General features: G+C 32.7%; 1 protein-coding gene and 1 pseudogene across 1 annotated transcript in view; both read left to right on the top strand.

Annotated features, from left to right (window-relative positions):
* VWDE (von Willebrand factor D and EGF domains) overlaps nucleotides 1-13,786 on the top strand; it is a 45,227-nt gene that overhangs the window by 18,311 nt on the left and 13,130 nt on the right. Inside the window, 9 exon segments of the mRNA XM_036231057.1 lie at nucleotides 1,282-1,375; nucleotides 1,378-1,480; nucleotides 1,630-1,853; nucleotides 1,856-2,581; nucleotides 4,913-5,050; nucleotides 8,600-8,781; nucleotides 8,890-8,994; nucleotides 10,483-10,597; nucleotides 12,549-12,798. Of these exon segments, the coding sequence (XP_036086950.1) occupies nucleotides 1,282-1,375; nucleotides 1,378-1,480; nucleotides 1,630-1,853; nucleotides 1,856-2,581; nucleotides 4,913-5,050; nucleotides 8,600-8,781; nucleotides 8,890-8,994; nucleotides 10,483-10,597; nucleotides 12,549-12,798 (1,937 nt within the window).
* LOC118611047 lies at nucleotides 3,216-3,334 on the top strand (annotated as a pseudogene).

The raw sequence follows: 13,786 nt of genomic DNA, 5'->3' as shown, positions 1-13,786 counted from the left end.
AAAAGAAATAAAACTGGTAAATATTTCCAAAAGTGCAAATAACCAACAAAAATATAAAAACCACTATCTTATTAGTAATCAAAGAAATTCATATCAAAGATCTCTCACACAATATTGGCAAGAGTAGAAACAGTAGTTACAGTCTTTCCAGAGGAAATATATATTATTGACATAAATGTGTATACATGAATTGGGACCTATGCCTGCCATTTTTCAAGAAATTTTATATGTGAAAATTTATGACAATAAAATGATTAAGAAAGTGTATAATTCCAATGACGTTTATTATATCTCTCTTCTAAGAGGCAAAAGTTACAGTTAATCGATGATGTATAAAGAATAACCAAAACCCTAAATACAGTAAGGTCACATGATATGACACTTTTTAATCATGTGTCTATATTGAAGACAAAAAAATTAATGAAATATAAGAGAGGTTTTTGAAGAATTTTCACTAGCTCCTAACATTAGCTTCCTCAGGCTGGGTAGTAAGAACTGAAAGATTTGTTTGCTTTTAAAATAATTTTCTGTGGTAAACACTTACTATTTTTATTTTTTTAAAAAGTGCTATTTTTAAATTTAAAAAATTAAAAGGGGGAAAAAGAGTCAGAGGAACAAACACCAGTGGTGTATCTTTAGTGATTTTTGAAAGAGAGAGTTTCTCAGCATGTATATCCAAGTCCCTAATCTGGGAGAAGTGACACTCCCGTGAGGAGGATCAGAGTTAGATGACATGGGCTATTAGGATGATTTAACAAACCCCTTTCTCTCATTCCCAACTCCCCACTCAACGTTCTGGTTATATTTGGCTTCTGATTCTATTTGCCTATTGGCAGCAAGAGAGTGCTGATTAGCCACAGGAATATGTACCCTTCTGGAATTACATTGAAATGCATAAACTAATTACTTGGCAATCTAGTTCACCATCGCATAATTATTATCAGAAACATTACTTGGTAAACATTATCCTCAACATTTATAGCTGTTTTAATTGTACAAAATATCTCATTTTTGTTTAAATTATTTAAAGAAATGAGTTTGAACAAAATATCTCAATAAAAAGATCAATATGAAGATCAAATTTCAAGTCAGCAAAATGCAAAATCCCATTATTTTGACATATAACATTAAAAGGAAAGGTGCAATTAAAGAAATATCAATATTCTATTTTCTTTTTCTATTGAGAGAATAAATAAATGTGCTTTTCTTTTCTTCAGTAATAGCTTTTTTTCTTAATCCGTATTGAATATTGCTTAAACAGCTTTTATTTCTGTATTTCAGTTCCGGTTTTCTTCTGGAGCATTCATCCTTGCTGACCTTAGTGAATGGGGCATGAGTCTTAGAATCAGAGCCCCTAGCTTAGATTACAGAAATACTTTGGGACCTATGATGAAAGCCCAGAAAATAATTTCCATGACAAAAATGGAATCAAAACTGATTAAACTTTTAATAATTGTTTTACTTTTATTAATGAATGAAGGTAAGAAAGTGAATGATTTTTATTTGTTATTGTATTAATATTTAACTTAAAAGGAGTGGTGACTCAACACTCTGCTTTTTTAAAAACATCTTACTGGAAAAAAAATGTTCATATCAAATGACTCTTCTTTTCTGTTTTCCTTGTGGAAGAATTTTACCAGGAAAAAAGCATGTTTGACACAATGTCAATTTCTCTGCCTCTCCTGAAAAATTGTCTTATTGTAGCTACTCCTTGGACACCACTTCATTGTATCCATCTTCTTCTAATCACCTGGACAGTGTTTCTCAATCAGATATTGTTTCAGATTGCAAAGATCTCAATGATGTAAAATTCTCTTCCTTAATACCAGAACTAGATGTCACCTCTGAATATATTTAGAAGCTCTTGTCAGAAGGAAAAACAAGCATACATCTAGAGAAGAAAATAATTTGATTTTCTTTCCTCAAGAAACAAAGGACATGAACCTAACCGAACTGGATTTAAATTTACAAAAACTTCCTGAGAATGGGAAACAAGATGCACTAAAAACTTTGGGCAATGAGACACACACACGGGACCAGCTTAGCCCCAGCCAAGAAACAGGGTGACATCGACAAAACAGGTGGAAACAGCAAAATGTTTATGAGTTTCTTCCTTTGTTTGCTTTCCAATGTCTCAGCCAGCATGACCTAGGAGAGTTCACTTATTTTTTCTCTGAAGAACATACAGAGGACGTCCACCAAGTGTTTGTACCCACGTGGCCCACACCCTCTGGCTTCACAGAATACAGCACGTTGGTATTGTGTCAGCAGACTCTAGCCAACTCCAGCATAGAAAGGCACTGTCTTGCCTTTCTTGGGAAGAGAATAGACAGTTTTAAGAATGTTCTCCTAAAAGATGATCTTAGCTGGACAGAAGCAGGTGTGGCCCTTTTAGAAAATGAACGTGAAAGGAGGATTTTGGAAGAGGGGAAATAAAACACAGAAGAACATGGCAAATTGATTGAAAACATTCTCTTGGTACTGAAATGCCCCGATTTATGCAGTGGCAATGGGCAGTGTATGCGATAGGCATGCACATGTTTCCCAGGCTTTAGTTCCTATGATTGCAGTGATTCACATGGTAAGAACTCATTACTTTGGTATTGCGAATGTTACATCTTTGTTTTTTTTCACCTTCAGGATATTAACAGAGTTTGTTCAGATAATACAGGGGGAAAAAAACAAATTATATTAACTAATACAGTAATAATTTTCCCACAGTGTCACATCTTATTTAAAGTAAAAGCTGAAGTATTGATAATAGGCTCTAAGGCACAATGTGATCTACCACAATATCTGTGGAAAGTCATACTCAACTGCCATCGCCCTCACTCATATCACTCCCCCACTTTGGTCTCTGTGCTATTTGCTGAAAATTCCTGGTTCTCTTGACCTAGGGGCCTTGGCACACAGCTGGTGCCTCTACTGGCAACAAATAAGTTTTTCTAGAACCCAAATTTAGTGTTTTTAAAGCATTGTTTATATTTCACTAATTATACTAATTTGTTTAATTTTTCTCTATAACCCATTTATATGGGACAGACGTTTTTGTCTCAATATATTAAAGTAAGACATTTTAAAAATCAATTTCATTCCTTTAACCACTGTCAGTAACTCCTGATTTTCCTCCTACCACGTTTTCCAACTGCAGACTTTTCTATTTCAGTAAATGCATAGTTCATCCCTCTAATTGTTCACATTAAAAATGTATAGTCATCTACGGGCATGCCACCCTGATCGAGCCTGATCCCATCTGATCTTGGAAGCTAAGCAGGGTTGGACCTGGTTAATATTTGGATGGAAGACCACCTAGGAAGACCAGGTGCTGTAGGCGTAAAAAAATAAATAAAAAATAAGGAATTGTAAGCTGACAAGGTCCTTGCATTCTGTGAGGTCAACTAAGGGTTGCCTTACCTATTAAAAAAATGTATAGTCATTTTGACTTTTTTTTTCTCATGCCTCATTAGTAAATCCATTAATTAATACATTAGGAAATACATTAGAAAATCCAGCTCTCACTTCAATTTTATTTCTTTTCCTGCTACAAAGAGTCTATGCCACCATTACTTATTACCTGAATTATTATAGATTCTTTTGATTTTATTCTCCATGTGTAGCTAAAGCAATCCCTTTGAAATATAAATCAGACCATATTACTCCTCTACTTAAAACCTTATAATGACTCTCCATCTCCTTCCAAGTAAAGTGCACAGTCCCTACCATGGCCTAGAAGACCCTATGTAATCTGAGGCTCCTCTCTCATTGAATTCATCTACCATTCTCTCTGCAGCTCACTGTTCTCCAGTGTTCTCAAGTGACTGTTGGCTGTCCTCACAGAGGCCAAGTCTTCTCCTAACTCAGGACCTTAGTACTTACAGCTCCCTCCACTGGAGCATTCTTCCACCACAACCTTCATGACTGACTTCCCTCTCATCTCTGTTCAAACATCATATTACAAGATAATCCTTTCATGGTCATTCAAAATGAATGAGCTTTATTGTCTTTATTGTCTTTAATATAGTTAATATACTTTTTTCTCCATAGAGAATAGTACCAGAAAAATAGAAGTTGCTCAATAATCATTTGTTAAATATACAAAGAAATAAACTAACATTTAAAAAAAATTTTTGTAAATTTTTTAGGGTTTTGGGTACACATACATTATTATTTTGTACCCTATTGTTAGTAAAGTTATATGCACTTAGATTTTGCCAATACTTAGACAAAATTACTTTTACATATTGCATTGATCTATTTTGACAACCAGATCTTGCTTATGTAATATGTGATCATACCAAGACCAGAGATATAACCAAGTGAAGGTCAGTTAACTCTGATGGCTAGAAGAAATTTTTCTTCTATGACTGAGAAGTACACCTACGATTATGGTAGCATGCACAATAGCAATAATACATAAAAACATCACCGATATTAGAATGACGGCATACATAAATTTCGATAACTCTTTTCTAAAGCTTAAATTAAAAATTAAAAAAAACGTTTAATATATTTCATTGTTAACTACACTATTTTATTACAAAAATATTTTTATTATAACTCATCTATTGGACATAAACCAAAATGCCAAAACCAAAATGTAGGCTATTGTAGTAGTTATTTCTTAATATTTGTTCTTAATTGATATCAACAGTAATTAAAACATTAATTAAAACTGTATATTTAGGCACTGGTAGTATCCGTAATACTATTTTTATTAGTTCGATGATAGATAACATTTCTTTTCATATAAGAGTACTCTTAATATTTAATAATTTAATTAATGTATTAAATAATATGTGGGATAGACTTTGAAATATTATTTTACATGTTTTTAATTTGGACCTTAAAAATAATTATTTTTTGCTAAAATTAAAGAATATGTGTCTTATTTTGTTATTATTTTTTTCCAAAGACAAGACTCCTGAAATCATAGATCTTGAAAATGCTGGATTCTGTAATGTTTGAAAATATAATTGTATGATGGTGAGAGTTTTTGGTCAAGGCTTCAAAGAATCACATTCATTTAAATGTGAAGTTGCTAAACTACAGAGTATGTTCATTACAGAATTAAGTTTATGAGTTATTCAGATTAATTTTATTCTGGATCAGTTTGGTGTATCAATTAGTAACATAATCCCAAAAGGTGTCATAGCCACAGAGAGACGAACGGAAAAATGATTAAATTGCTTAACCCTTCCTATTTGTTAACTCTAGTAAACTATCACAGACGTGGCCACTCAGTTTGAACATACCTTATTTTTGATGATTATTAATATAGTCTTATTTTTCTTATTTTTTTAATTCAAGTAGAATTTTATTTTAAGGAAAGCTTTTTGAATTTAGACAGTATTTACATGGGTAAGCTAAAAACTTAAAACAGCAAATCATATTTTAATGTTCTTTTTATTTTTCTCTAAATCAATAAAACCAAATGTAATCCTCAGACTGAAAATTTATAGGAGGAAATAACTTTTGTATGTGTTTTCGTCAAGTACTTATACTAAAGATGTATGTTTATTTCAAGATTTTATGAGTACAATCTTTCTAAGTGAGTCATGAAATATTTTAACGCCAATGAAATAATAAGTTACACTATAGAAAATGTAATACATATATAAATTTATTTGCTTCAATGTCACTCAGGAGAGTAGATATTTTATTTTTCTTGGCAGAATAAATTATATGACATTACTATACTATTAAATGATTTGTCAAGAGAGAATTTTATTGCTTGTATTCTCTTGGAAAGTACATTTTGTACTTACTTTTAGGCATATTACTGGCTGTGATATTTATTCTCAAATAACTTCCCTCCTCCAAAGAGCTGATAGAGTACATTCCGGAATTCTCTAATACACTATATATATATATTCACTAGCCAAAACCAAACTTGCTTAGATTAGCTATTTTCTTTTCCATCCTGTTCAGTGTTTATGAATTTTATTTGTAATCCAATTAGGTTTATTTTTAAATATCTGTACTCTATTGTGAATTTCCTCCACACTCTGGTTGATTTTTTTGATATTTACTTATTTGGAAGGTATGCAGAATATTGTCATGGTTCCAAGAACTGGCTCCTTTCAAAAAGTATACACAGAGAAATGTCACTGTCTGCTCGTCCCTATCTCCATCCCCTGAAGGCATCCACTCTAATTATTTTCTGGTGTAATCTTAACGTATTTCTTTTGTACAAAGGAAAAGGTACATCCCTCTCTTTTACATAAAGGGCAACACATTATAGATGTTCTTTTCTACCTTGGAAGTAACAATTTTAAATGTTTGTAGCTAGAGATCAAACCACCAATGTTTTTCTTCACTCCCTCCTGAAAAAGCAACCAGGACTCTACAGAATCTCATTTTTAAACTTACTTAGGGGATTAAATTTAAGTTGTTATCCTAGAAATGAATGGCCCTTCATGATCTGGCTCTTGCCTATTTTTGGAGACATGAACATCCTTCACATGCTGTACTAAAATACCATGCTGTTCTATGCATCCCTGTCTTTTCATACGCTATTCCCTTCAGCCAGGCTGAAAAGCATTCTCTCCATTTCTCCTCCCAGTGTCAAAATGTCAATCTCCTTTGTTACTTTCAGGAAGAGAAATGTCATTTTTTTTTGAAGCCTTCCTTGACTATGCTAGTTAGACTTAATGTCTTCTTTCTCTCTCACTATATGTTATTTGAATCTTGGTTATAGCAATAATGAAAATATGTTTTGTCTTTTCCTGTTATCTCTCTTCATCAGCACATACAGATACTTACAAATATTGATGAATGGCAAAGAAATAGAACCCTATTCATTGTTCATTTTGGGTAGGGCCCTCCAAACAGAGGGATGGAAATGACCCTTATATTCCCAGTCATTGGCTGCAGTCTTGTTTTAACACATGAAACCAAGAGACGCTGTATTCATCTAAGTGTTGATATCATGACTACCCTGAGACATTGTTGTCAATCTCCTCTGCTAGAGGAGAACCACTGACAAATCTGCTAGACTGAACTGTATAATCCTCTTAAATATGGAGATTCATACTGAGGCCCACTCTCAATTATCAAATCTTTAGCAAGATAGTTTTTACTAGCTGCAGATTAGCTTGTTCTTGCCTTCCTTTCTTTTTCCTATTGATTTTTAATATTGAAGTATCAGCAAGCTCCATGACCACTTTTTGAGTGATAAAAGCATTCTACAGCCGCAAATTCTTAAAATATCTAAATCTAAATTTTGGCAATGAAATATATCCTTTCAGTTTTCTATATAGTTACCAGTACTCAGAAAATTATTCTTTTTTTTTTTTCTCTTTAGATCCCAAATCCATTTCAATACTGAAGAATAATACTTAATGCATGGGTTAAGCATGACATACCAGTGAATTAATTTTTTTTTATAAATTTATTTTAATTAGTTGTAAGTATACAGTATATTAGTTAGACAATTATATAGTTTATAAAACGATCCCTCTAATTGTTCCTTCTCTCTTCTGATTGCCCACCTAGCCAATATATTAATGCTAACTGCATTCCCTAAGCTGTGCTCCCTATTCCCATGACTATCTATCAACTCCTAATTTGTATTTTAAACCTTCACTCTATTCTCCCAGCCTTCAACTGCTCCCCCTAAGTCCATCATTAAAATTGCCCACTATATTTGTGAGTCTGTTTTTGATTAGTTTGTTTTTTTTTTGTTCCTTATATTCCACATATTAGTGAAATCATATGGTATTTATCTTTGTCTGACTTATTTCACTCAGCATAATTATTAAATACAGTGAACTGACTACGATTTATTTAGTTTCAAGTTACATAAATTAATTTGAACTATCTGAGTAAAAATTATATTTATCATGAGGACAGCATGTTTCTCACAGAATCAAGGATAAAAATGTAGCTCAATTCTCAGAGAAAAACACTATGAAGACTCGGTATGTATGCATTTAAAATGTGTATGATGTATCTATCTTAGTTCTGTTTTTCTCAGTTTGTGGGCTTCATTTTTCCCTTTTACTAAATACTGGCTTTGGCCACATAGTAAAAAACATAGCTGCCAACAGCTCCATAGTTTCGTTTCTTGCTACTCCAGACGTCAGAGGCAGGATTGCCCAATATCCCCTCCAGTACAAAGTTAATATCCCAAGTAATCTAAGCATTGGATCAGCTTACATCTACCCTGGGCCAGTCAAGTGTAGTCAGGGAGGTGGGTCATATAAAAGGTTCTCTGGGAACATCTGAAGGGAGGGCAGAATGGACAGTTAGAAGTAGAAGTAGAAACTGGGAGCTCTTTCAGGAGAAATTCAAAAGTTTGTGGGCAGAAAATCAATACACTATGCATCAACTATTTAATCAAACATGTTTCCTCTTGCTACAAAAGTAATTACACAGTAATCCATTATATATATGGCCAATATTGGTAACTTCTTTGATTTGAACTGAAAGAAATGCGTGAGTCATAGGAGCAGTTTACATCAGATAAAGATGTATACATTTTTCATTATTCTGAATGAAACTCACTTTTGTTAATTCATTATATATTTCATTATACCAGGTATTTTCAAATTTGTACATTGATCAAATTCACTAGCAAAATATTCTTATATTTTAACAGGGTTTCTTTTCTCATTATGCTTTCAGTATAATAGCAGTAAATGGGTCCTTGGAGAAGCTGTCTATGCACTCACTGTTTTTCAAAATAGCAGAACTATTGATTGTCAGCTGCCAATTGATATTCATCAGTCTGGTACCATGGATCTCATGGGTGAGAAACCAATTATGAATTGGCAATTAAAGGTAAAAAAGGAAAGATATTCACATATTTATACATGAAGATATACATTAAATTCTCATAATTTATGAAACTACATTTAGAACAACTTATGACAGAACTACATCTTGCAGGTATCTAATGATGATCATAGCTTCAATAATCCCAAAATAATGATCATATATGATGGGGCTTGTGACGTTTGTGGTCTCTATGAAAAGAACTCACGCACTACAAAGGTATGTATTTTTTTTTCACTTATTTTTACACTTTCGTCATAGACATTTTTATTTTCCATGTCGACATATTAATGTAGTTTTAAAACCTTCATATCTGAAACATTAATACAGAAAATTCTTCCTTAAATTTATACAAGGTTAATTGAAATTGTTACTCTGTCCCTAACTCTTGTTCCAAATGGCAAGGAAGAGGTTTCTACCCTTAACATTTTGAAATGTTGCATACCTTGTTTTTTAAGTAGTTATAATCATTTTCCAAAAAGATATCTTTTTGTGGTTACCTAATCTCTTTGTGGCAGGTGACATGCATTTGGGTAGGGTCTGTAAAAAGTATAAGACTAGCATTTTTACAGAGAATTTTTTGCCTCCACTAAATTCATTGAACCATGCGAATAGCTACCACTTTAGGGGTACAGAACAACACAGCCTGAGCTGAATCCTCACAGCCACACCCTCTTATCTATATCCACTCTACTGGGTTTATCAACAAGTCTCTCTCACATGACAGCTGCTGAATTAACAGATGTTATGGATCTAATATCACTTGGCTCTTTAAAACTTAAGGGCACATCAAATACTATTTATATGTATACAAAATTAAAAATATTATTTTAAAATTTTAAATGTTTTTCTTTAAGATTAGCAATCAGATTCTATCACTAAGAATGTTTCTGTTTTTGAATTGTTTTTTATTTTCCCCCAAAATATTTTATTTCTACTTGTCCTACAATAAGTACTCTTACAATGATGTTATTCATGGTTATTTTATCCTCTTGAGCTATTTTCTTCTTTTTTTGTGCACAATGTTCCCAGTAATGTCAAAGGAAATTTTTTATAAAGTGAACTAAATTTATATACTCTTAACAAAATTTGGTCTTCTTCCCAGGTTAGAAATAATTGTTACATTTAATATTTCTGTGCATGTCAGCATCTTTTTCCACTATTTTGTGTAATGATATCCATTGTCATGTTTAGATAATTATGCCATAAACCTAGTTTAGTTTTGCTGTATTCACAGCACATAGTGGGCTCCTAGAAGAAGGGAGGGAAACTATACATCAATGTGATTCTATAAGATGTGCTGGTGGAAAAGGTCTGTTTCACTTTATATATATATATATAAACATGAGTTTAGTAGTATAAAGGATAAAAAGAAAAGATTTTCTTCCTTGTTATTTATAAGCTATAAATTATAATTCTGCTCAGAGATCCAACTATATGTATTTTCTTATTTCCTGCATACTGATCTGATCCATAAGCATTTACACATAAAGAAAATTATTTGTTTCCTAATACACATTTATGACTAGAAAATATGAAAAAAATATTTCCTGATCGAAAGAGATTTATGATATGCTTTCATTGGAATTATCAATATATATGCTGCTGTTGTTTTTTGTGCAGTTTTTTTTTTTCCAGAACACTAACTATAGCTATATCTCGATTGGCATTTTTCTGTTTTAAAAATTATTTTTAATTTTTTATTAGGAAAATGTTTGCATTATTGATGGACTCTGCTACATTGAAGGAGATAAAAGTCCTATCAGCCCTTGTTTGATCTGTAGACCTAAGATTTAAAAATTTACTTGGTAAGTTTTAGAAAGTAAGTTATTCTTTATTAATCTAAATATTTCTTATACAACATAATTTTAAGTGATTTTTAAACCACAAGTTACATAAATGTGTTTAACATGAACACTGTATTTAATTTAGCTTCTTTCATAACTGCATAATTTATTCTATGGGAAAAAAATATAATATGAAGTGTTTTTATTTTATATAATCTCTATGATTAGACTACATTAAGGTATGGGATTTGTATTTTAATATTTGATAAGGAAAGCAAATGTGAATTGTTAATGAAAGAAATGGGAATTGTTAATTCAACTATATGCAATTTGTGCAAGTCAAATTACTACTAGCAAAATGGCTTCTCAAACACCATTTAAGTAGTCAAAATGTCCATCAGTAAAGGTTGGTGCATTTTGTGGGGAGCGAACATTACTTTGACACCAAAGGTCTAAATCCTATTGTTAGCCTCACCTCTTTTCAGTTTGTGACAAGGCATTTAAAACCATTTAATTTCCAGAAGCCACGTATTTATCATCTGTTAAATAAGATTATCTGGACTTGATAATCTATAACATGCCTTTCAGCTCCATCATTCTGTGACTCCGTAAGTATAATATTGGTTCAATGTCTGGATACTTTATCACACTCAAAAATGAAAAAAATAAAAAAACAAATTAGAGTCACATACTATACAATTTCTTCACTTCCCTAAATATGACTATGTACAATTCCACATGGGTGTTCCTCACATTCTCTTTCAGTAGTCAAAAGACTAGGCGTCATAAGATACAAGATATAATTATTCATAATTACTCCTTGGCCCCATGTAATTTTATCTAAGGAAGTCCTAAAACCTTATATTTATATAGTACTTTGTATATCACTATGTATGTTATTGTATGTGCAAATTTAATTACTGTGCTAGAACATATGTCAGATGGTTCACTGCTAAGATGCAAGACTTATGGAACATTATGGGAACACAATGGAAATTCAGGGGAGAATTTAGTGCAAGAGATAAAGGAAACCACAATATAACTTCTGAATTGGTATCTATGTTTTTAATGGCTTTGGTATTCTTCAAAGACTCACAATGTTCAAATATATAATGGGTCTTGAAATATGTGTTCCAAACCCCTCATATTGAGGTTGAGGAAGTTAAAATTGGTAAATCATGTAAAGATATTTATATATACAGGGGCAGAATGAGAGCTAGAACTACAGTCTCTTAACATCAGTGCTTTGTTGATGGAAGCAGAGTGTTTGTGCCCACTGTAATGAACTAAAGCTATTCTTTTTAACTACTAAGCACATGGGCAAGAAAAGGGGACATTTTAAAATATATTAGAATATAAAATATGTTTTAAATCTTTTTGTGAGCACAAAGACAACACTCTGTGCCCTAAAACGACCACCATTGCAGTGCGTGAGCTTAGCCACCACAAGGACTTCTGAGGAGCAGATGATTTATATAATGACTAATGGGTTCCAATTATTGTAATTGGTGCAGCAGATACATCAAGGAAAGTTCAGGAGAGCCAAATGAATCATCCACTTGTGGAGAGGAAGCGACAAATAGAGAAGGTGGCGGGGGAGGGTTGTTGTAGAGAGGGAAAATAAAGCTGAAAAGGACAGAGGGCAAACAGATAATGAAAGCAAACAGTGAGACTGCCAACACTATTTCAGATAGAAGAGACGGTACATCCAATCTGGGCAATGCAAATGCATTTTATGCTATATTCAAAGTGTTTTCACATTCTCATAACAAAGCTTGAAGTTTGTACCTGTCATTTACGCTTATATTTTCTAAGAATGGGGTTGGATTTATTTGAAATGTTTTAGAAAAAGAGAAAATAGGTAATAGAAATTTTAGCAAATTTCAAACTTTATCAAAAGTCTGTCTCAATGGGAGCTCTCTATATCAAACTTTTCCTCTTCCTTTTCTAAACAGGTACAAAAAGTAAATGTTTTCTCTGTTACAGACAACCAACCCCCGGTTAATTCAAATACAGCAGACAAATTACAGACATTTTATGGAGAAAACTTTGTGTACCAGTTCATGGTTCGTGATCCAAAATGCTCTGATATCCATTTTACCTTATTCTCTGGTCCTGAAAGAGCAAATGTTTCCTTTGCAGGACTTCTTATGTGGAAAGTAGAGTCTCAAACTCCCCAGCAACTCACTCTCCCCATTAGTGATGACTGCAACACTGAAACTAAGGCACAAATAAGGTATTATTTATAATTACATAAATGCCACTCAATTAATTAATTAATAATGTTAATAACTATTTTAAATTTAAAATAACATTTATATTCTGAATTAATGAATAAGAACTAAACTATTAAATATTTCATGAAAAATTAAACTGCCAAAATTTTGCCTGTTTCTGTAAAAATTTAAAACCTTGCAGAGAGATTTAAGTCTAGAGCACAGAGCTGCATTACTAAACCCTAGACCGTTTTCCTCTGGAATTAATTATGACAAGGATAGAAAACTCATTTATGTCATTATCTGTGAAAGATCTATGATTAATCTAAGATTGATACCTGTCAATAAAATGTCACTGGCATCAATCTAAAGCTGGCAGGAGTCCCGGTCTTGGTGAGGTAAAAGGGTAAATTTTACTCAGCTAAACAGTTTGCAAGCCGGGAAGACAGAGCTTCCTGAAGACATCTAAAGTACTCTCTGCTGGAAGAGGAAAGACCACTTTTATAAGGAAAATTCCCACCTTAGTCCCTGATTGGTGCATTTACATGCAAATTAGGATTCCAAATTTACACAATCTGATTGGTCCAAATAGCACTGTCCTGATTGGTTGGAGTTGTGCATTTTGATTGGTCATTACAGAGTTGATCTGATTGGTCAGTAAAGATGCAAATGAGTATATAACCATGCAGTTCTGATTGGACAGGGCCTATCTCAGAAAGACAATCTCAGAAACTCCCTTTTAAAGGTCAGCTCAGATGGCAGGAACAAAGAGCAGGAGCAGGAAACTCAACTCTGTCTTTTATCTTGAAGAGTGTTCATGTGAGGCCTCTTCCAGCAATAGCTTCTAGACTCTGGTTATGCATTTCACCCTCATTAACCACAATGATCTCTTCGTGGCAGGTTACTTCTTTTCAGAGTCAACATGCCTTTTTCTTTCAAGTGAGGAATTTTAGATGTTGAATTATAAAATCAAGAATATAAATATGACTTGAAATAACTGAACTATAT

The sequence above is a fragment of the Rousettus aegyptiacus genome, unplaced genomic scaffold (genome assembly GCF_014176215.1).
Source record: "Rousettus aegyptiacus isolate mRouAeg1 unplaced genomic scaffold, mRouAeg1.p scaffold_m13_p_13, whole genome shotgun sequence".
Lineage (NCBI taxonomy): Eukaryota > Metazoa > Chordata > Mammalia > Chiroptera > Pteropodidae > Rousettus > Rousettus aegyptiacus.
This window is presented reverse-complemented; position numbering and strand designations above follow the sequence as displayed.